This window comes from Herpailurus yagouaroundi, unplaced genomic scaffold, assembly GCF_014898765.1.
Source record: "Herpailurus yagouaroundi ecotype Mexico unplaced genomic scaffold, PumYag 67702, whole genome shotgun sequence".
NCBI lineage: Eukaryota > Metazoa > Chordata > Mammalia > Carnivora > Felidae > Herpailurus > Herpailurus yagouaroundi.
The window spans coordinates 544,984-568,655 of NW_024420501.1; the positions used below are offsets into that span (position 1 = coordinate 544,984).

At 42.5% G+C, this 23,672-nt stretch overlaps 1 protein-coding gene and 1 non-coding gene across 2 annotated transcripts in view; both read left to right on the forward strand.

Moving 5' to 3' along the window:
• The first annotated feature begins 3,486 nt into the window (after positions 1-3,486).
• The window catches only part of ADGRG4 (adhesion G protein-coupled receptor G4), a 100,190-nt gene continuing 80,004 nt past the window's right edge, over positions 3,487-23,672 (forward strand). The window contains exons 1-2 of the mRNA XM_040468564.1: positions 3,487-3,603; positions 18,617-19,231. Coding sequence (XP_040324498.1) covers positions 3,534-3,603; positions 18,617-19,231 — 685 coding nt within the window. The 5' untranslated portion in view covers positions 3,487-3,533. The remainder of the gene's footprint in view (positions 3,604-18,616; positions 19,232-23,672) is intronic.
• TRNAK-CUU (transfer RNA lysine (anticodon CUU)) lies at positions 22,412-22,484 on the forward strand. Its single transcript has one exon. It is a non-coding gene; the product is annotated as a tRNA-Lys (tRNA).

Here is a 23,672-nt window from a genome sequence, read left to right on the forward strand (position 1 = left end):
AGGCTCCATGCTGCCAGAGCAGAGCCCGACATAGGGCTCAATCCCATGAACCTCGAGATCACATCCTGAGCCACAATCCAGACTTGGACGCTCAACCGACTGAGCCACCCAGGCACCCCCAGAGAATTTTCTTACCATATCCAAGTACATAAGAATAAGTTTTCCTCTAAATTCTTTTTCAGTTTCAACAAATGTGCACGAAGCATCTACCAAGTGCCGGGCGCTGTGCCAACTCCTGGGGCAGGGCACGAGGAGAACAGAGATGTGATTCCCTGTCCCCCAGTAAGCACACGCTTGAGTAGGGGAGAAAGGCATAGTCACGCATGCAGTTATTTAATACATATTGAATGAGCGCTCTCTATGTGCCAGGCAGCGTGTGAGCCACTGAGTAACGCGGAGTTACTGTCCTTCCAGAGCTCATTGGGTTATGGGGGTAGGGGGGAGGCAGACCAAGGAGCGGGCCTGACGTGAAAAAGAAATCAGCGCCAAGGAAGTGCTAAGATGACACTTGACAATCGCCCCACGCTCCCTTGTAAGCTGTGTGGACCATGTGGGGAGCAGGCCACAAAAGCTTAGCCTTGTGCACGGTGGGAAGAGAAGACAGTGGCATTCTAGGTAGGAGCAGGGGCACCGGGACCCGTGCCAGGCTCTGGGCTAAGCCCTTTGCACCGAATGTCCTATGTAATCTTCACAGGGATATGAGGTGAGTGGCATTAGCCACCTTTTACAAATGAGGACACTTTTTGGCTCCAGAGATGTTAAGAGCCTGGCTGTCTGTCACACAACTGAGAATCAGACACTAATCTATCTTTCAGGAAAGCCTGGGCTCTCATCCGCCGTACCACGAACAGTTTCTGGGCTGGGGGGTGAGTGACGGATAATTCTGATACACTGCCTCCTTCCGCATTCCCCTGCGGAGAGCCACTGGCCTGAAGATAGCAGGTTGACTCAGTCTGTTAGCAAACTGAATTTTTCCATTTGAGGTGTGAGAGGGAGAGGACCGTGCATTGGCCTGGGAACCAGGAGCCCTCCGTCGTCATAACTGCTGCTCTGCCTCTCATCATCCCTATGACTTTGAGCAAGTCATTGTGTCATTGTACCCTCTGAACTTGGGGCCCCGACCTTGGAAGTGCAGAGCCTGGCGGGGATCATCCCTGGAAGCCTGATGGGATTTGCTGGTATTTCCATCATTCCAAAGCGCTGTAATGACACCTTCTGGAGCACAAAACTACATCCCTCTCTTGAGAAGGCCACAAAACCAGTTCTGTACATCTCTTTTCAAAGCACTTTGAAGAATGGATCCGTGGTGAGGGTAAAAAGCTGGCCCCGTCGTCCTGACGGGGTGAGATGTGAACATGTTAATCCTTGCCTGGCCTCTGATGTCTGCTCACCGGTCTGAACACCATCCCCCACCCCCAAGTTCTCAATAAAGTGAAACGAGCCTTAGTTAAGTGAGCAAATGCCGGTTTAATATATCCAACTTAATTAAAGTGATAATCAACTAGCAACGGAAGATAATCCTTGCTGAGCACTGGGAAAGGGCCCTCACATTAATGGGTAATTGCAGGTATGTAATAACCTGAGAACTTTGCTCGGGCTGATTTCATGCTCGGGAAAGCAGCCCCATGACGTACTGCAAGCCACAGAAAGAGGATCTGCCCTGGTCAGTAAGCCCCATAAAGCTAAGAGCAGAGAGGCTGAGTTGATCTAGAAAGAAAAAAAAAAAAAGGTGACTGAGGCACGGCCAGCAGATAATGAGCCTTCCTGCGTTTTGCTCTTTCCATTTCACATCAAACGTAGGGATTTGGAGACCAGATCTGGTCATTCGTGAAGCAAATTCTCCTTCTGGTCCCCACAGTGGCACGGGGTGGGAAGTTGGAGGAATCCAGCTCTCAGGTGAGCGTCTTTCTTCCTTTCTTCCACCCTCCCTTCCTTCTGCTCTACTTCCCTCCTTCCTTCCTTCTCTCCCTCCTTTCTTCCTGCCTTTAAATTTCTTTCCATTTTGTAAAATTATGCGAGGCATGCAGGCTCAGTATAAAATACTCAAACAGTACAGAATGGTATTAGGCATAGAGGAAACCTACTTAGTATCCGTTCTTCCTTCCTATCTTGTCTTCTTCCTCTCTCCCTCCCTCCCTTCCTGTCTCCTTTCCTTCAATTTTAAAAATTACATAGGTAATGTATGATCATCGTAGAAAAGCCGAGCAGCTCAGAATTGCACTGTATATAAAGGAAAGTCCTCAGGGCCCATCCCGTATCCCCACCCACCTTTTCATACCTGACACACAGAGAGACTTACCTGACTCCTTTTAATGGCTGCATAGTATTCTGTACTGTGTCCCATGATTTATTTATTGGGTGCCAGGTAAGTTTCTGCAACACACATTGGAATTGTTATAAAAGTTTAGAGGAAATGCAAGAAAGATATAAATTGGATTGTTTGCTACTGAAAATTCCATTTTACAGATAGCAATCATATCCATTTCTATAGCACTTTATACTTTGAAAATTGCCTTTGAAATATCACCTTATTTGATCCTCTCGTATAGCAGCTCTGGGAAATAGGCAGATTATTATCTCCATTTTTACAGATAAGGAAACTGAGGCCCAGGGAAATGAAGGAACAGAAATACGGGCCCACAGCTAGTTATGGATTCTCAGTCTGGTCCTCCTTACAGCGCTGTGAATTTAAGCTGCATTTCATCTCACAGGTCGTAAGAGATTTAGACATTCCCCCACTTCTAAGTTTGTGGTGTAGGAAATCCATCCAAGTCATACAAATTCCCTTCTTGTTCGCACTTAGAAGGGGAAGAAAATACAATATGTTGCATTATCCTATAGGAAAAGAAATGTTTAAATCTGTAAGTCATTCCGAAGTTCATTTTATTTAAAATCAGAAAAGGCCCATCAGCACCCTACTGCCAAACTTCTGTAATATGTTCTGTAAGGTTTGTAGTTTTCACACTGTTTTGGCTGGAGAGGGGGGGCTTTCCAGGGTATTCCCCAAATAAGCAGCTTTAATTACACTTTTTTTTTTTTTTTTTTTTAAGGAGAAAAGCTGGGTGAATGAAGGAGGTGATCAGGTCTCTCTAAACAGATCTGCTCTAAAAATAGAAACGATTTCAGGAGTTACCTTGGCCATTTCTTCCAAATGTTTCGGATCATTACAATTTCAAGTTGTTGGGTTGAAGACGTGTGCATTAAGGTTGAGTGCAGCCCCATTTTGTAATTAACGCATTCGATGTGTGTCTTCCCCTCTGGGCTAACTTGTCTTCCCAGCACTGTTATTCCCAGCGTGTAACACAGGCTCTGGCACATGTAGGCACTCGGTACAATTTGTTGGAAGGATATGCAAATAAACCACTTTAAACAATAGGAAAAAGCCTTGCATTGGACGGGAGGGAGAAGTATGGTCACATACACTTGGAAATAAACCTTTTTTTTTTTTTTTTTTTTTTTTTTTTGGGAAATAAACCTTTTGTTCTGAATCTCAGCTGGGCATATTTCTGACTTTTTGAACACAGGTTTACACAATGAAAGAACACATCATATGTCAGAAGTTTTATGGATTGATTCTCATGTTGAGCAGTACCTTTCTCTCAGGTAAGAAAATGTACTTTTGTGATTTCTTTCAATGTCTTATATACAGTAGGTGAAATGAACCATTTGCAAAGTCGTGGCGCTGCCTCTCAACGGCTTCCTTTGGGTCAATATGGCTGCAGGACAAGTTGAAACTTCAGTAAATGCATCCATTCACTCAGGATTGTGTAAGACTGATAGAAAACTGGCTTCAAGTACCCAGTAGTTTGGATGATTGTCTTTGACATTTCATTTTCTTTTTTTTCCTAAATAAAGTAGCCTCCACACCCAACATGGGGCTTGAACTCACAGCTCTGAGGTCAAAAGTTGTGTGTTCTACCAACTGAGCCAGGCAGGCGCTGTCTTTGACATTTCTTAATGCAGCTCTGAAGTGCCATTTGATGGCTAATGCACACTTAAAAGAAGCTTTCAGTTTTCCGTTGGGCTATTTTCTCTCATGCAAAATGCTGTATTTAAAGTTCCCTGCAGCATGATAATATCATCTTTCTTTCTTTTAAGATACGTATTTTAGGGGCGCCTGGGTGGCTCAGTCAGTTAAGCATCTGACTTTGGCTCAGGTCATGATCTCACGGTTTGTGGGTTTGAGTCACGCACCAGGCTCTGTGCTGACAGCTCAGAGCCTGGGGCCTGCTTCGGATTCTGTGCCTCCCTCTCTCTCTGCCCCGTCCCCACTTATACTCTCTCTGTCTCTCTAAAATAAGTAACATTAAAAAACTTTTTAAAAATACAATATGTATTTTAAATCCAACCGTTTTTAAAATTGTTTTATACGGTCATTATTCTTTTCTTTTACTTTATTTTATTATGTATATATTGTGTATTTATTTATTTTATTTTATTATGATATCACCTTTACCTCCTTTACATGGCAACAATCAATCATAGAGTATAGATGGGGAAACTGAGGTGTGCCAAAAGCTGGTCACTGATCCACGGTGACAAACAGGCCTCTGTTCTGGGGTGGCCCAGACCTTGCCTAGGCTCTGTGGCAGGACTGGAGATAGATTCTGTCTTTGTTTTTATTCTGCAGTGAATAGATGATTAAGACAATTGAACTGAAGTAGCTGGTAATTTGGAGACTTCGGGAAAAGGTCGTCTTGGAAGGCTGCAACTTTGTCCATATTAAGTAAATTCAGTTGATAACATTGTTCACTTAGCACATCAGTCTTTAGCTAAAAGGTCATGCATGCCAGTGAGTGACAATTCTTGATGAAATAGACCTGGGGTTTAATTTGAATAGCCCTCAGATTGAGTGCTAATCTTCTGGAAAAACACCAAATCATCATCACCATCAACAACAAACACTGACTGGCTTCTTGCTGTGTGCAGGGCCTGATGGGAAACCATGTTTCTCATAATAAAGCTTGAAATGGGACCTATGGGGCACAGCGGCGACTCTGTCACCTGGCCTTGACTACCTGCTAAGATGTTGATTTATCTTTCTCTGCCTGTTTCCTCAAAGGCCAGAAGCTGTCTTCTCCATTTCTCTATCCAAAACATACAGCATAGGACTTGACCCACAGGTTAGGCATTAGGTACCTATTTGCTGATTCACTAAGTTTGTTTTATTTAATAAATTAATGCAACTTGAAATCACACATTTTTGAACTCCTGTTTGGTGATGCTATATGTGACACAGACTCTACGTGGGTTTTTTTTTTTTTTTTTGAGGGGTCACGGGGCATGAAATAGAGGGATCTAGGAACAGAAGGATCTGTTGTTCTTCAATTGTTCTTCAATTCCTGGGGGGTGGGGGAGGATTCTGTCCTTGAAACAATGGCATAACTAAGGTTCGGTTCCCTTCAGGCTCCGGATGAGTCACCAGCTGCCCCAACTGTGAGGGTCATTGTAGGGTAGAGGGCTAAGGGCAACACTGGGCCCAAGACTCAGATGCTCTAAATGGATGGAGCCAGAGTGTGGAAAAAAGCCATGTTCCTAGAAGAACACCAAGGCTCAAAAAGAAGAAACCAAGTCTGTCCTAAGGCCTAAGGGTGGAGAGCCGAGCCAGCAAGAATGGATGAAGACAGGTCAGGGACTGAATAGTTGCAGAATGGAGCAGGAGATGAGGAATAAACCTGAAACGGACTCCTCACTGGTCTTCCTGCTTCTACTCGTGCTCTGCTATAGCCCATTCTCCACACCACGGCCAGAGCAATCCTTTAACGTGTCAAGTCAGAGCTTGTCACTTTTTTTTTTTTTTTTTACTCAAAACCTGCTAATACATTTCCATGACAATTAGAATACAATCGCAATTCTTTTTTAAAGATAAAGTGCAGATCCTTTTATGTAAGTTTATTTATTCATTTTGCGAGAGGAAGAGAGAGAAGCAGGGGAGGGGCAGGGGGAGAGGGAGACAGAGAGAATCCCAAGGAGGCTCCGCTCTGTTAAGCGAGGAGCCCGATGTGGGGCTCGAACTCACGAGCCGTGAGATCATGACCTGAGCTGAGATCAAGAGCTGGATGCTCAACTAACGGAGCCACCCAGGTACCCCAGTGCAAATTCTTTAATAAGACCTAAAAAGCACTGTGTGATCTGGTCTCCCATTGCTTCTTGGGCCTCGTTTCCTACCATGCTGCCTCTCTCACTCCACCCCAGACGTGCTGGCTTCCTTCCTATTCCTTGAACATGTCAAGCACAGTCTTACTTCAGGGCCTTTATATATGCTATTACCCATGTCTGGGTCACTCTTACTCCACATTTTTGTAGCCCTGGCTGTTTTTAGTCTCCTAGAACTGGGTGGAAAAGACTCTTCTCTCAGAGGGGTCTTCCCAAACTATCCTGTCTAATGTAGATATTCCCATTTGCCTTATCCCCATTAGCTAACTCATCAGCTTATTCATTTCCTTCAGAGCACTTTTCACAATTTGTGATTCTTTTTTTTTTTAAGATTTTATTTTTAAGTAATCTCCACACCCAACATGGGGCTCAAACTCACAGCCCCGAGATCAAGAGCACAAGCTCTACCGACTGAGCCAGCCAGGCACCCCACAAGTTGTAATTTTTTTTTTCTTTTTTAAATGTAATTTGTTGTCAAGTTAGCTAACGTACAGAGTATACGGTGTGCTCTTGGCTTCGGGAGTAGATTCCCATGATTCATCGCTAATTTGTAATTCTTTTTTTTTTTTTTAATTTTTTTTTAACGTTTATTTATTTTTGAGACAGAGAGAGACAGAGCATGAACGGGGGAGGGGCAGAGAGAGAGGGAGACACAGAATCGGAAACAGGCTCCAGGCTCCGAGCCATCAGCCCAGAGCCTGACGCGGGGCTCGAACTCCCGGACCGCGAGATCGTGACCTGGCTGAAGTCGGATGCTTAACCGACTGAGCCACCCAGGCGCCCCTACTAATTTGTAATTCTTATATTTACTTGTTTATTGACTACCTCTCTCTCTGGAATGTAAGCTGATTAGGGCCAAGGACCTGAGATGAATATGAGTTCACTCTAGCACTGATACATAGTGGCTTTCTGAGTAAAGACATCCATCTTGTTGGGTAAGACATGGGCCTTGGACCCAAAATTTGAAGGAACAATCACATTACCTATGTGGGGGTGATTCTTCTGCTTCCTATTTTGAGAAGAATTCTTGACAGGCCCCGTGTGTGGTCAGCGTCCTGTGGCCTGGAAGAGCAGGTGTGTTGGAAAACTCTGTGGTTAGTGGCTGGTGACAGAAATGAGGCTCAAAGGTGGATGCTTTTACATATGACAGATCTGGCTTATCCACAGGTTAGGCGGTTACTCACAAGATCAGCGGGAAGTGTAGGTACGCATTCTCTATGGCTGTTCACGTGATGACCATGGTGTTGTGGGTAACGGAGCTCCCCAGTATCAAGCACCTATCCATAGATCAACTCAGACAGCCACGGATCTGCTAGAACTCAGACCTGGTCTGTGAGAGTTTTCCACGCTCCTGAACATTCATTTGCGAGAGTTTGTGATACTCAGAGGGTCTGCCCACTCCCCTTTTAGGAGCGAGTGCTGACATTTCCCAGTTGAGGCAGGCATGGTGTACCCTTGCGGAATGCCCATCCTCAGGGTGGCCAGATTTTCCAGGGTATAAAAGCAGCCGATGCCTCTGGTGGGTCCCTTCCCTAAAATTTGCTCTGCCTTGTCTCCCCCTTCTGATAGGAGGTATTTCCAGGTGGTTAGCTGGGCCTTGAGCCTTATGCAGTATTATGAATTGAATTGTGTCCCCCCCCAAATTCATATGTTGAGGTCCTCTCCCTCAGCACCTCAGAATGTAATCACATTTGGGAGTAGGGTCAATGCAAACGTAATTAGTTAAGTAAAGTTGGGGTCATACTGGAGTAGGGTGGGCCCCTAATCTGAGATGACTGGTGTCCTTATAAAAGGAGAAAATTTGCACACAGACACGCATACAGGGAGAGGGCCACGTGGAGACAAAGGTGGAGGTTGGGGAGATCAAAAGAAGTCACAAAACACCGAATGTTGCCAGCAAACCAGAACCTAGGAGAGAAACAAGGCACAGGTTTTGCCCCTCAGAGCCCTTAGAAGGAAAGGACGCTGCCGACACTTTGATCTCAGCTGGTAGCCTCCAGAGCTGTGGGACAATAAATGTCTGTGGTTCAACCCACTGGTCTGTGGTACTTTGTTATAGCACCCAAACGACTGCTCAGTAAGGCTCTCTGGATTGGAAATCTTGAGTAAAATAGAGGAGAGCGGGTCACCTCATCGGGGGAGAAACAGAGACCAGGCCATGCCTATGGTGCCAGACTGTGATGAGCTCCATTCGTCCACTCCCCCTAAGATGGTTCAAGGCAGTGTATCTAGAATCTCAGGCCCCTAAGTTTTGAAACACTTTAACATTTCAAGGAGAAACTTGGCCTAGAGAGGACAGAGAAACAAATACAGGATATATCTGATGATTGCTTAATGCTGTCTGCAGAAAATTAAGGGGTGGTGCAGAAAAAGAATCATTTGGATTGCTTGTCTCTTAGAATTCTAAGCCTTTTACTCCGTGACTTTTAAAATGAATGTATTTGTGACTTTTAAAATGAATGCATTTGTGACTTTTGGGGTCCGATGGGAAGAGGAAACTTTACAGTTCAGAACTTCTCATTCTATGTCAGATACTTCGCTCACATCTCTGATGCCTTTGCACAAGGAACGGCCCTCTATCTGCCATCCATTAGACTCCAACTCAGTGCCCTAATAGTGGGCAAACCATTTATCAGAAAATAGCTATAAAGGACCTACTATGTACCAGCCATGATGCTGGGCACTGGAAACTGGCAGTTAGAGGGCCAAGACTCTGGTTAAGCCACTGCCCTGAAAAATCAGCCAATACAAGAGTTGGAGCATTCTGGGAAAAACTGGCGTTATTTCATGCTCAGTGAATTCAGTTCTGCTTCAAAATTGTGTAAACATGGCATCACCAGGCAGAGCAGCTTTGGAACTTAGCAAAAAGCAAAATAAAATTACGTACTGAGTAATCATTATAGCAAGAGTTTTATTTTTCCCCCCAGGATCTGCCAGAGACAGACCTGGGACACAATCGTTTGCTCTATCAATCTGGTAGAGAGTTAAAAAAAAAATGGTAGCTGGCAGACATAGGCACCACAAGGAAAGAAAAATACAGACCAATATCCCTTATGGGTATAGATGCAAAATTCTTTCTTTTAAACATTTAAAAAATTGTTAAGTCATCTCTACATCCAACATGAGGCTTGAACCCACAAACCCCAAGACCAAAGTCGCATGCTCTTCTGACTGAGCCAGCCAGGTGCCCCTGAAAATTTCTTTTTTTTTCTTTTAAGTAAGCTTTACATCTAATATGGGCCTTTAACTCACGACTCTGAGATTAAGAGTCTCATGCTCTACCCATTGAGCCAGCCAGGTTCCCCTAGACACAAAAATTCTTAACAAAATACTAGCAGACTGAATCCAGCAATATATTGAGAGGATTATATACCTTGACCAAGTGGAATTTATCCCACGAATGAATGCAAAGGTGGTTCAACATGTAAAAATTGATCAATTAACGTAATACAACACATTTCTAGCCTGAAGGGGGGAAAACCACAGGATCGTCTCAATTGATGCAGGAAAAAAGTTTGACAAAAATCCAACACCTTTTCATGACTAAAACACTTGCCACACTAGAAATGGAAGGGAACTTCCTCCACCTTATAAGACCATCTAGCTAAGGCCCACAGTAAACATTATACTTAATGATGAAAAGCTGAAAACTTTCCCCTAAGATCAGGAACAAGACCAGAATACCCACTTTTACCACTTGTATTCAACATTACTGGAAGTTCTAGCCAGAGAACTTGGGCAAGAAAAAGATATAAAAGGCATCCAAACTGGAAAGAAAAAGTAAAACCATCTCTATTTGCAGATGATTACATGTTCTTACATATAGAACGCCCTACAGAATCTGCAAAAAAAAAAAAAAAAAGACATTTAAGTTAATAAACACATTCAGCCAAGTTGCAAGACACAAGATCCACACAAAAATTTAGTGGTATTTCTATGTACTAGTAAGGCACAATCTGAAACAAAGTTACAAAAATAATTTCATTTACAATAGCATATAAAAGAATAACATACCTATGGGGCGGCTGGGTGGCTCAGTTGGTTAAGTGTCCGACTTCAGCTCAGGTCATAATCTTGTGGCTTGTGGGTTCGGGCCCCGGGGCCGGCTCTGTGCTGACAGCTCAGAGCCTGGAGCCTGCTTTAGATTCTGTGTCTCCCTCTCTCTCTCTCCGCCCCTCCTCCACTCACGCTCTGTCTTTCTCTCTCTCTCTCTAAAAAATAAATAAACATTTAAAAAAAATTTTTTTTCAATGTTTATTTATTTTTGGGACAGAGAGAGACAGAGCATGAATGGGGGAGGGGCAGAGAGAGAGGGAGACACAGAATCGGAAACAGGCTCCAGGCTCTGAGCCATCAGCCCAGAGCCCGACGCGGGGCTCGAACTCACGGACCGCGAGATCGTGACCTGGCTGAAGTCGGACGCTTAACCGACTGCGCCACCCAGGCGCCCCTAACATTTTTAAAAATTAAAAAAAAGAATAAAATACCTAGGAATAAATTTAACCAAGTAGTTGAAAGACTTCTACATTCAAACTGCAAACATTGCTGAAAGAAATTAAAGGAGACCTAAATAAATGGAAAAGATCCCACGTTCACGGATTTAATATTAAGGTAACGTGATTTAGGGGTGCCTGGCTGGCTCAGTCAGTAGAGCTATTTGACTCTTGATCTTGGGTTTATTGGGCATACAGCTTACTTTTAAAAAAGATAACAGGATTTAATATTAAAATGTCAATATTCCCCGGAGAGATCTACAAATTAATTGCAAATCTTATCAAAATCCAAGGGCTTTTTTTTTTTTTTTTACAGATAAGGAAAAGATGATTGTGCAATTCATATGGAATTGCAAGGGACCCTGAATAGCCAAAACGATCTTGAAAAAGAACAAAGTTGGAGAATTCACACATCCCAGTTTCAAAACTTACTACAAGGTTATGGTAATCAAAACAGTACATTATTGGCATCAGAACAGATATAGGTTAATGGCACAGAATGGAAAGTCCAGAAAGAAACCCATGCATATATGTATGGTCAGTTAATTTTTCACAAGGGGGGCCAAGAGCATTCAATGGGGAAAAATAGTCTCTTCAACAAATGGTGCTAGCCCAACTGGACATGTAAACTTATACATATACATATAAACACATAAAAAGAATGAAGTTGGACTCCCTCTTCACACCATGTACAAAAATTAAGTCAAAGTAGATGAAAGACCAAACGTAAGAACAACTATAAAAAACGGAAGAAATCTTCATGACCTTGGTTTTGGCAATAGAGTCTTAGAACCGACACCAAAAGAATGAGCAGTGGGGCGCCTGGGTGGCTCAGTCAGTTAAGCATCTGATTCTTGATTCACAGGTCGTGATCTCATGGTTCGTACATTCGAGCCCTGTGTCAGGCTCCTTGCTGACGGTGCGGAGCCTGCTTGGGATTCTCTCTCTCTCTCTCTCTCTCTCTCTCTCTCTCTCTCTCTCTGCCCCTCCCCTGCTCTCTCTCTCTCTCAAAATAAATAAACAACAACAACAAAAGAATAAGCAGGAAAAGAAAAAATGGATAAATTGGATTTCATCTGAATTAAAAATTTATGCATCAAAGGACACTATCAAGAAACTGAGAAAACAAACTAGAGAATGGGAGAAAATGTTTTCCAGTCACACATCTCATAAGGTCCTAGGATCTAGAATATTTAACGGAGCGCCTGGGTGACTCAGTCCATTGAGCGTCCAACTTTGGCTCCGGTCATCTTGCGGTTTGTGAGTTTGAGCCCCCGCATCGGGCTCACTGCTGTCAGCTTTGGATCCTCTGTCCCCGTCTCTCTACCTGTTCCCCAGTTGTGCTCTGTCTCTTTCAAAAATAAATAATAAAACATTTTTTAAAAAATAGAACAGGGGCGCCTGGGTGGCTCGGTTGGGTGACCGACTTCGGCTCAGGTCATGATCTGACAGTTTGTGAGTTCGAGCCCCACGTTGGGCTCTGTGCTGACAGCTCAGAGCCTGGAGCCTGCTTCGGATTCTACCTCTCTCTACCCCTCCCCTGCTCATGCTCTGTGTCTCTCTGTTTCTCAATAATAAATAATCATTAAAAAATTAAAAAAAAAATAGAACATATAAAGAGTGCTTACAATTCAACAACAAAAAGACAAATGACACAACTTAAAAATGGGCAAAGGGCTTGAATAGACATTTCTCCAAAGAAGATATACACATGGCCAACAAGCACATGAAAAGATGCTCAATGTCATTAGTCATTAGGGAAATGTAAACCAAAACCATGGGGAGACACCACTCCACGCCCTCTGTGATGGTTATAATACTAATTTAAAGAAATGGAAAATAGCAAATGTTGGTGGTGAAGTAGAGAAATTAGAACCCTTATAAACTGCTGGAGGGAATATGAAGTGGCTGCTGTGGAAACCAGTGGCTGTTACTCAGTAAGTCAAACATAGAATTACTACATGACCCATCCTAGATATGTACCCAAAAGCAACGAAGGCATGTTCACACAAAACAAATGACATGAGTGTCCACAGAGGCACTGTTCATAATAGTTAAAAGGTAGAAACAACCCAAAAGTCCATTAACAGATGAGTCAGTAAACAAAATGTAGTATATCCCTACAATGGAATGTCATTCCACCATCAAGAATAATGATGTATTGGGGCGCCTGGCTGGTTCGGTTGGAAATGCGTGTGACTCTTGATCTCAGAGTTGTGAGTTCGAGCCCCACGTTGTGTGTAGAGATTACTTAAAAAAAAAAAAAAGATCTTAAAAAAAAAATAATGATGTACTGATGCGTGCTAAAACATGGATGGATTTGGAAACATTATGCGAAGTGCAAGAAACTAGAAACTAGAAAGGTCACTTGGATGTTTCTATTTATATGAAATGTCCAGAATAGTCAAATCCACACAGACAGAAAGTAGATTAGTGGTTGCCAGCAGGACGGAGGAGGGAAGGGTCATTGACTGCTTGACGGATATGGGGTTTCCTTTTGGGAGGCTGAGGATGTTCTAGAACTAGATAATGGTGATGGTCATATCCCATCACGAATGTACTGACTGCCACTGAACTGTACACTTTAAAACGATTCATATGGTGAATTTTGTAGTATGTGAATTTTCTCAATGTAAATAAAATGGTGCCTGGCACTCCCAGGGCTGTAACAGAGCCATTTAAACGAGGCTCATAAGTTTTTCCTGACATGGGAGATACTTATGTCATCATGTTACGTGAGAAAAGCAGGGTACCAAATTTTCCATACAATATGATCTCAGCCACGTAGAAATAAACAAAACTTGCGCACGGAAGAAAAGGACCGCCAAAGGAAATTTGCCAACATGTTGTCTCCGGGTGGTAGGGCTCTGGCTGACTTTGTTCTCATCTTTTCACTTTTCTAATGCTTTCCATTTTTTCTTTTAAAAAGCATGCACAGTATCACTTCTATAATGGAAGAAACAGGGTTTTTCTTTTAAGCGAGGAAAACAATAAATGTAATTGAAAATAAAAGGAAACAGGATGGGGCGAGGAGACACAGAGGAGCCAAATCAAGAGGGAACACGCTTCGGGGGAGCAATCATGCAATTTGGGTTTGAAAATTGCCAGGGAACAGATGGCAGCGTCCAAGCAGACATCTGCAATGGATAGTTAAATCATATGCAAAGGCACAAGTGGCCTTTGAAGCAGGCCCTGGAGAGGCCCAGCTGAGAACGCTGCTCGCCAGTCCAAACAGAAGGGCAAAGCCCTTGTCCCGCCTCGGCACAGCCTGGTCCCCTCTGAGCCCCAGCTGGGGGCCCGGGGGCTTGCAGCAGGGCTCCGTGCAGACGCTCCTGCCTGTGTGAGGGTACAAAAGAGGTTTGGGAGAAGAAAGAGACTTCCAAGAATGACAGTGGTGAACATGGCAGCTGACATTTACACGGGGCTTCACAGTTTATAAACATTTCATACATAAAACCTAAATGGCACTTACTACTGCGCCATCTCTCATAATGGCCCTGCGAGGACGGTAATTATTATTCCTATCTTACCATGGAGGAATGAGACACAAAGAAGTGACGTAGGTGTATTTAACATTCATACAACAATAAATTTCATATATAAATAAAAAAAATAAATAAAATTTAAAAGTGAAGGGAAAAAAAAAAGAAAAAAAAATAACATTCATACAGTGCTCACTAAATGCCACTGTCCTAAAAGCTTTCTCGTGGGTTAATTGTCCACGTTCATGCAGTGAGTAAGGGGCAGACCTAGGACTCAGAGCTGGTTCTTGGGACTCCATTACACCAACTTCTGCTCATATCCAGGTAGACCTTACCTCTGCCCCCAGAAACACAGAGTCTCAAGTATGGCTACGAGTGGTTCTATCAATCGATCGATCGATCCATCCATCCATCCATCCATCTTTATTTTTCTGACTATAAATTTAACACATGATTGTATAAAAAGTGAAAATATCGGGGCACTTCGGTGGCTTAGTCCATTAAGTGTCTGAGTTTGGCTCAGGTCGTGATCTCACCATTTGTGAGTTTGAGCCCCACATCGGACTCTCTGCTGACAGCACAGAGCCCGCTTTGGTTCCTCTGTTCCCCTCTCTCTCCCCCCCCCCCTCTCTCACACACTGTCTCTCAAAATAAATAAATAAATAAATAAACATTAAGGGGCCCCTGGGTGGCTCAGTTGTTTAAGCGTCGTGATCTCATGGCTCGTGAGTTCGAGCCCCATGTCAGGCTCTATGCTGACAGCTCAGAGCCTTGGAGCCTACTTCGGATTCTGTGTCTCCCTCTCTCTCTGCCCCTCCCCCATGCACACTCTGTCTCTTTCTCTCTATCAAAAAATAAATAAAATTTTGAAAAATTCTATAAAAAGTAAACATTAAAAACAAAAAAATAAAAAGTGCAAATATTACTGAAATAAGTAACATAGAAAGTAAAAGTCTCCCTAAATCTCACACCTAAAGATACTCATTCTTTAAAAAAAAAAATTTTTTTTTAACATTTATTTATTTTTGAGACAGAGAGAGACAGAGCATGAACGGGGAAGGGTCAGAGAGAGGGAGACACAGAATCTGAAACAGGCTCCAGGCTCTGAGCTGTCAGCACAGAGCCTGATGCGGGGCTCGAACCCACGGACCACGAGATCATGACCTGAGCTGAAGTCAGCTGCTTAACCGACTGAGCCACCCAGGCGCCCCTAAAGATACTCACTCTTAACTGCTTGGTGTGTGTTTTTCTGGCTTTTTTTCTATGCTAAGGCACATATTTTTCTCTTATTTTAAACAGTAGGATAATATTCTGTCTATACTTATGTAACTCACATTTCATATAATATGGAGCCTTGGAAATCTCTCCATGATTGTATTGATCTACCTTGTTTGCTTTAATTGTCCATTATACAGAGGTAACAGTTGCTTAACTAGTCACTTATGGACTGACATACAAATATTCTTACTTTTTCTCAATTACAAACAATACCGCAATAAATATCCTGGTACTTGCATTGTTGTATACATGTACATTTGTCTAGAATAAATTGATGGGTCAAAAGTATATACACAGCTATACACAATGAAAGTGTTCATAGATATTGGCAAATTGCCCGTCAGAAAAAAAGACTGTATTGGGGAGCCTGGCTGGCTCAGTCAGCAGAGCTATGTAACTCTTGATCTCCAGATCATGAGTTCCATCCCCAAGTTTTAGATATGTTTTAAAAAAAAAAAAAAAAAAAAAAGACTGAATTATTGTGCTGGTTGAACATCTTTGTGAATATGCTAAAAAACATTGATCCTCCTCCAGGAGCCTTCTTTTTCTTTTTAAAGATTTTTAAAAAAATGTTTGTTTATTTTTGAGAGAGAGAGCAAGTATGAGCAAGGGAGGGGCAGAGAGAGAGGGAGGCAGAGGAGCTGAAGCAGGTTCTGTGCTGACAGCAGAGAGCCTGATGTGGGGCTCGAACTCATGAACCATTAGATCATGACCTCAGCCAAAGTCAGACACTTAGCTGAGCCACCCAGGTGCCCCTAAAGATTTTATTTATTTTTATTTTTTAAAAATTTTTAATGTTTATTAATTTTTTGAGAGACAGAGAAAGACAGAGCGAGAGTGGGGGAGGGGCAGAGAGAGAGGGAGACCCAGGATCCGAAGCAGGCTCCAGGCTCTGAGCTGGCCGCACAGAGCCCGATGCGGGGCTCGAGCTCACAAACCGTGAGATCATGACCTGAGCCGAAGCTGGACGCTTAACTGACTGAGCCACCCAGGCGCCCCAAGATTTAATTTTTTTTTTAAGTAATCTCTGTACCCTATGTGTTGCTCGAACTTATAAATAACCCTAAGATCAAGAGCCACATGCTTGGGATGCCTGGCGGGCTCAGTCAGTGGAACATGCTACTCTTGATCTCAGGGTTGTGAGTTGGAGCCCCACGTTGGATGTAGAGATTACTAAAAAATAAATAAACTTAAAGAAATAGATCGTACTAATTGGTGCTCCCACGACAGTGTATTAAAATGACTTGTTTCCTCACAAGCTTGTCAATGCTGGCTATTCTCAGTCTAAAGTGCTATCATTTCAAAAGGTAAAAATGGTTATCTCCTTGTTGTAACTTGTGTTTCAAAAATAGCGAGGGGCCATCTTTTTATATTTCTGACGTAGTTATGTTGCATGTTTGTGTCCTTTGGCAACTGGCTTTATATGAGTATATTGCAGAGAGGAGGGGCCCTGTAGATAATATGGGATTATGATACATTCTCCTTTAAAGGACAAATGAGCCTTGGAGATTTATGCTCATCATAAAACCTGTTCTTAAACGTTGTATTTGACGTCATTTTGGGGGGTTGAACAGAAAAGCAGTTAACCAACCATAATCGAGATTTGGGTTTCATAGTGATTATCGCCTTGTGGGATGATCTCTAGATTTATTAGCCACATGAAAGATGATAAGATAATATAATCACATAAGCCAGGGATAGAAATAAACATTTGCTCATCCACCATGGACAGTTCAGAAATAGCTCACTGGCAGGTGGATGGTATGGGTTCCGGCACATGGCGGGAGGCGGGGGGTGGGGCGGCGGGGCGCGTGTGCGCGTGTGTGCGCATGCGTGCGTGTGGGCAGGCACGTACTCGTTTGCCTTTGAAAGACATCAGTGGAGGAATGGAGGGCGAGAGAATATTGTAGGGCTGGAGAATACCTAGAAGCTTTCATCTGGGGACATCTTCCAGAAGCAGGGAAGGGGTCACTTCCTGCCAGCCTTTGTAGTGTGCTGCAGAGAGAGGTTGGAATTCTGTTCTGTCATAAAGCTCTTTTTGGTTTGTCAGGTACCGTGCTGGGGCTGGAATTAGGTTGATATTTGCCAATTCTCAGATATTTGCCTCGTGGCCTGGGGTGTGAGGTTTGTAAGGCTGATACTGTCACCATTCACCAATGGCTTCCTGTGAAGCAAAGGGCATGCTCAAGTTTAAATTTTCATAGATATTGCCAGATCGACCACGAAATGACTGTACCGATGGCCATGTTCTTCAGCAATGTTTGAGAGGGCTTGGCATGCATCATCTCACTTAATCTTCAAGCTTGTAAGGTCACTAGATGGGGTATTATCTGGCGTAGATTATAATGTGAATGGTGGGCCCGAGTTGTGCCTGCATACTGGGGCCCTGACTCCCCATTTTATTGAGGCAAACGTTGAGGCATGGGGAGGTTAAGGTACGTGTTCAAAGTTACACAGCTGATGAATGTCAGAGCTGAGATTCCAACCCAGGCTCGTTGACTCCAGAGCCAGTGGTAACTGGGTCCATGGCCCCCTGGAACCTCTTAAAGATACGCAGCTCCCTTGGTGAGGAGCTGGAAGGGGGGAATTGGGGTACATTCAAGGCAGTGCCATTTATCTTATTTCTGAGTGCAGACAGAAGCCTTGAAGCTTCGGTATTGTCCGCCTGGTCACCCTCCGGGCCCCTGTCGGTGCCTTCAGCGAGACGCGGTCTCCAGAGACAGAATAAATCAAGTAATTTGGCTCAGGAAAAGGCATTGGAGAAATAAATTGCTGTTGCACCATGAATATAATAAGGCAGTTAGGTAGATGGAAATAGCTATCTTTTGATTACACGAGCGAAGATTCTGTGCAGCAAATTTTAAGTCCAAGCTGCCTTTTCTTTGGCCTCTTCCCTGCCAACTACTTACATACTTCTAGCTGCCTCCCTGAAATGTCCAGCTGGTGTGTGCTCTGGGAACACTAATCTGACTTTTCATATTAGCGCAGGCAAATTAGGAAGAAACTCTTCTGCCAAAAAATGTCACATGCCGATGTCAAACAGAGATGATTTGTGTATCTCCATTATTTGGGCTGTTTTGCAGCAGTATTGACTCATAATGGTATCGTGTAACCTGGATATGACTATGTGGCCAAAGATGATAAAATTGAATTTTTGTTACTGAAATTTCATTTGCTTTCTCTTTCCCCATCCCCAAATTTGGACAGATGCACTTTCACTGAAAGGAAAAAGACTGGATTTTTATGGAAGAGCTGACACGTACGTGAGCCTGACCAACACGGTTCCTGAACTCAGTCGATTCACAGCATGCATTGACCTGGTATTCGTGGATGACAAATCAAGCAATTGGATGGCCTTCTCCTATATTACTAATAACACCTTCCTGGGCAGAGAAGACATAGACCTTGGACTTGCAGGAGACCATCAGCAGCTAATACTGTACAACTTGGGGAGGACTTTTTATATCCGTTACCAACTGACTCCGTTTCAGTGGCATACGATCTGCTTGATATGGGATGGTGTCAAGGGCAGATTAGAGCTCTTCCTGAATATAGAAAGGATACTGGTAGTGATGGATCAACCACAAAGCCTGACACCTAATGGGACTCTGATTCTAGGACATTTTCTCAAGAATTGGGACAGCCAGGTTAAAAGCCCACTGCCTGGCTTCGCTGGCAGCTTGTACTACTTTCAACTCTGGGACCACGTCCTGGAAAATGAGGACTTTATGAAGTGTTTGGGTGGAAACGTAGTTAGTTGGGAAGAAGATGTTTGGCTCATCAACAAGATCATCCCAACTGTTGACATGAGACTGCGCTGCTGTGAGTAACTCCTGAATTGTCCTCCTAGGCAAGGGTTGTGGTGATGCAGTCGTCTGCTTGCTGCTCTGGATGACCCACTCTTGGCCAAGGCTCTGTTTTCTTCAGAGGGGCCCACGGTTGCCACCGTTTTGTCATCTTTTTTTTTTTTTTAAATGTAGGACAAATACTATTTTCTTTCCTTTTTTGTGTGTGTTTTATTTTGATATGATTTCAAGCTTGCAGAAAAATTACAACAGGACAGAGAACTTCAATATGTTCTTTACCCACATTCACTGTTACATTTTCCCCATGTTTTATTCTTCTTTTTCCTTCTCTTTCTTCCTCCATTCACACACACACACACACACACACACACACACACACACACATGCACACACACTGTTTCTTAATCATTTGAGAGTAAGTTGCAGACATAATGCCTCATTACCCCTAAATGTCTCAAAATATCTCAGTGTGTACTTCTTTAGGACATTCTCTTTGTGGAACACCAATACAGCACGAATATCTAATTCATACTCCATATTCAAATTTAACCAATTATCCTACTAATTTCTTTTATAGCTATTTTTTGCTTGGTCCAGGATCCAATTCAAGATCATGTATTGCAGTTAGTTACCACGTCTCGTTAGATGAATCTGGAACAGATCCTTAGTCCTTTCCTGTCTTTCATGATGCCAATTTTTCCCATTACTGGCGATGATCATTTGATTCTGACGATGATTCTAGATTTCTCCACTGTGCAGTTCCTATTTTCCCCTTTGTAATTAACTAATTTCCCGGGGGGAATATCTGGAGGCGATGTAAACATCCCATTATTATCAAACTTTCACCCAGTAGTTTTACATCTATTGATGATTCTTGCCTCAGTGACTTGGTTGCAAAGTGATGATTTTTAAAACTCCATTGTTTTTCAACATGTATTAGTTCGTATTTTATTGTAAGGGAGAGTGTTTTCTTCTTCCACATTTACTTATATATTCCTTCCGTTGTTTATGTGTTTATACCAACACGAACTCATGGATTCTTCCCTTATTCGATGGGTTACAATCTGTTGCTATCATCTATTTTGATGTTCAAATTGGCCCTCTTTTGGCCAGTGGGAGTCCTTCCATCTGGCTCTTGTGTCCTTTTGACATGTTCCCAGCTTTTTTTTTTTTTTTTTTTTTTTGAGTATTTCCTTAGTTTCAGCACAACGGGATGTTATAGGCTCATCTTGTACTTTTTCTGCTAAGCTCAAGAATCAGCCATTTTACCAAGGAGTCCCGGGTCCTTTTTAGCAAGCAATGGGATTTATAAACCAATTCATTTTTCTTTTGTGAGCAATGATGATGTTAGAGAACTGTTTGGGATGGAGTTCTTGTAACAAAACTGGCTTTTTGGAATGACGCATGTTATTTTTCTCCTTCTTTCCAATTTCAACGAGAAAATATAGGGTTGCTTTTCTCTGTACAACCCCATTCTCCCCTCAAATCCAATCTTTTCCACCCTCAGCAGTAGCAGGTCCTGAGTGTGGGTAAAGTCAGTGATAACAACATCCAGATGGGATTTTGTTTTCTCATTTCCTGAAATGTTCACTCATTTTTAGGTTTTATTGACGATTCTTATGGATTTGGGGGAGAGGTATCAAGGGGATGAGGGCTAGACCCGTGCTTAATAGGCTCTCACAGATTATATAGATATGTTTTCACCAGTGGTCTGGGTACTGTTTGAATTAATGGCAGAGGCGCATTCCAGAGGGTTTCTGTGTTTCTTGGAGATCAGACTAAAGCAAAGGAACAGGAATGCTATTCCTTTGGGTGACTACCTGAAGGCATTTGGTTTTTCTCTTTTCTGAAGCCTTGGAAATAAAAGAGAATAGTCCTAGCTGGCTCTGATTACAAAAAGGAGCTAAGGACTAGCAGGTTAAGCCTGAACAGCTCACCCAAAGCAGTTTAAAGTAACTTTATCTTTGATCTAAAGAACCAGAAGTATGGCTCTATTAAATCCATATGCTCAGGAGTGGTTTTTGAAAACCTAATCTGGCTAGTGAATTGCCATGACCTTTTCTACCACTTTGTTGGTAAATTGCTAAATCTAACTGATGCGTTAAAGTGCTAGACAGCCCCCATTTACTTTGCTCTGTTGTACACTCTTTAATGTACAATCTATCTTCTTGGTCTGATTGAGTCCCGATAGGCATAATACACAAATAATCCAACACAACAAAAAGGAAAAGAAAACACAATCTGAAATGACAACCAGCAAAAGGAGTAGAAAAGATTATTTCTACTATTCAGGTTTCTTCACATGTTCTTTCAAAACCTTAGACCAGGGGTCCAGAGGTCCAGAATGGCCTCGATGGGTGGGCAAAGCCCTTGAAATTGCATGCAACATACTAAAAATGCAAGATGGATTCTTTTTTCCTGAGGACGAAGTCTATGGTTTCCATCATATTCAAAAGTATTTTGATAAATTGCTACATTTTACAAAGTTCTTTCCCTGTACCAGGCATGTTACAGATGAGGAAAGAGAGGCTCAAAGAGGTTAAGTAAGTTGCTTAACGTCACCAATTAAATTAGCGGAGCTGAGATGTGAGCAAAGATTTGTCCTGTTGCAAAGCTCGTGTTCTTTCACCCCCGCACCGTGCAGGACTATGTCTAGGGGTCTGTGGCCCCCAAAAGATTATGACCACTGTTTTACAAGCTTCCTTTGAAGGGATTTGCTGGTGCTAATAACCCACCTGGGGCAATTCGGCTACTGGCTACAGCTCACCACAGAATTTCTACCTCCGTCCTGGCCACACGACATATGGGGAAAAGGGGGCAATTATGCCTAGCTTCAGCTTTTGCCTAATAAACTGGTATTTATGGTCCATAGAAGGATGATGACCTTTAACAAATAAATTTTAATGAGCACATTGCTAGGTTACAAATCTCAATAAATCTATCGACACATAAATTATATACGTATATATTTATATATTCATGAGAACAAGGCTTTTGGGGAACATTTCCTGAAAACCACGAACCCTACCTGGACTTCATAAGCAAGTATTCACTATAGTTGGAGATGTCTCTGGAATATTTAGACAACACAGTGATAAATAATAACAACAGCAAGTTGCCAGTCATTAGTAATTTAATTTTGGAGTCATTTTTAAGCATCTTTTCTTCGGTTTTAGAAATTACAAATGCAGGTGGTGCCTGGCTGGCTCAGTTGGTAGAGCATGTGACTCTTGATCTCAGGGTTGTGAGTTCAATCCCCACGTTGGGCATGGAGCTTACTTCGAAGAAGAAAAAATAGGGGTGCCTGGGTGGCTTAGTCGGTTAAGCGTCTGACTTCAGCTTAGGTCATGATCTCAGTTTGTGAGTTCAAGCCCACTTTGGGTGAGCCCCACTTCTCTCTCCCCCGCCAACCCTCTCTCTCCCTCCCTCTCTCTACCCCTCGTGAGATTCTCTCTCTCCCTCTCTATGCCCCTCGCTCACTCGAGCCCTCTCTCTCTCAAAAAAAAAAAAAAAAAAGAAAGAACACAAAGAAAAACTTAAAAAAATTACAAATGCAATACATTATGGTTGTTTATTATATGGAGTTTACTATAATATAAACTCAAACAAGACAGAGTACATGAATATAAAGCAAAACCTACTCCACACCCTCTCCACAGAGGTATCTATTCTTTTAGATTTTTTTTTCTATAGATTTATAATGTGTGCTTGTGCGTGTGTTTTGTTTTCAAAAAAAAAAACCCAAAAATAATATATGCGTACATACATATTATTTTATCATTTGATGTATTTTAACTTAATATTATCATGGATGTATCAGTACATTTAGATCAACCTCATCTGTTTTTAGGGCTGCATTTATCCATTGTATAGATGTACTATGATTTATTTAACTCACTACTGATGGGCATTTAAGTGGCTTCCAATTTTTTGCAGTTACAAATAATGCTGTAATAAATTTCCTTGTACGTACATCTAGGTATACGTGGGCTAGCAATTTCATAGGGCGCATTAGTAAAAGTAGAATTGCAAGGGAAAAGAACATAAGCTTTAGCAATTTAAATTGATTTACCATTTTTACTAGCTTTTTTATTAATTTAACTATTCATTAAGATGGGTTTCTTTTGGGGCGCCTGGGTGGCTCAGTCGGTTGGGCGTCCGGCTTCGGCTCAGGTCATGATTTCATAGTCCGTGAGTTCGAGCCCCGCGTCGGGCTCTGTGCTGACAGTGCAGAGCCTGGAGTCTGCTTCGGATTCTGTGTCTCCTTCTCTCTCTGCCCCTCCCCTGCTCATGCTCTGCCTCTCTCTGTCTCAAAAATAAAAACATTAAAAAAATTTAAAAAAAGAGAAGATCAGTAAAAAGGAAAAGACATTCAGGACTTCCAAATTATAAATAAGTGCTGTGGTGAGATCTTTCTTTTTCTTTTTCTTTTCTTTCTTTCTTTCTTTCTTTCTTTC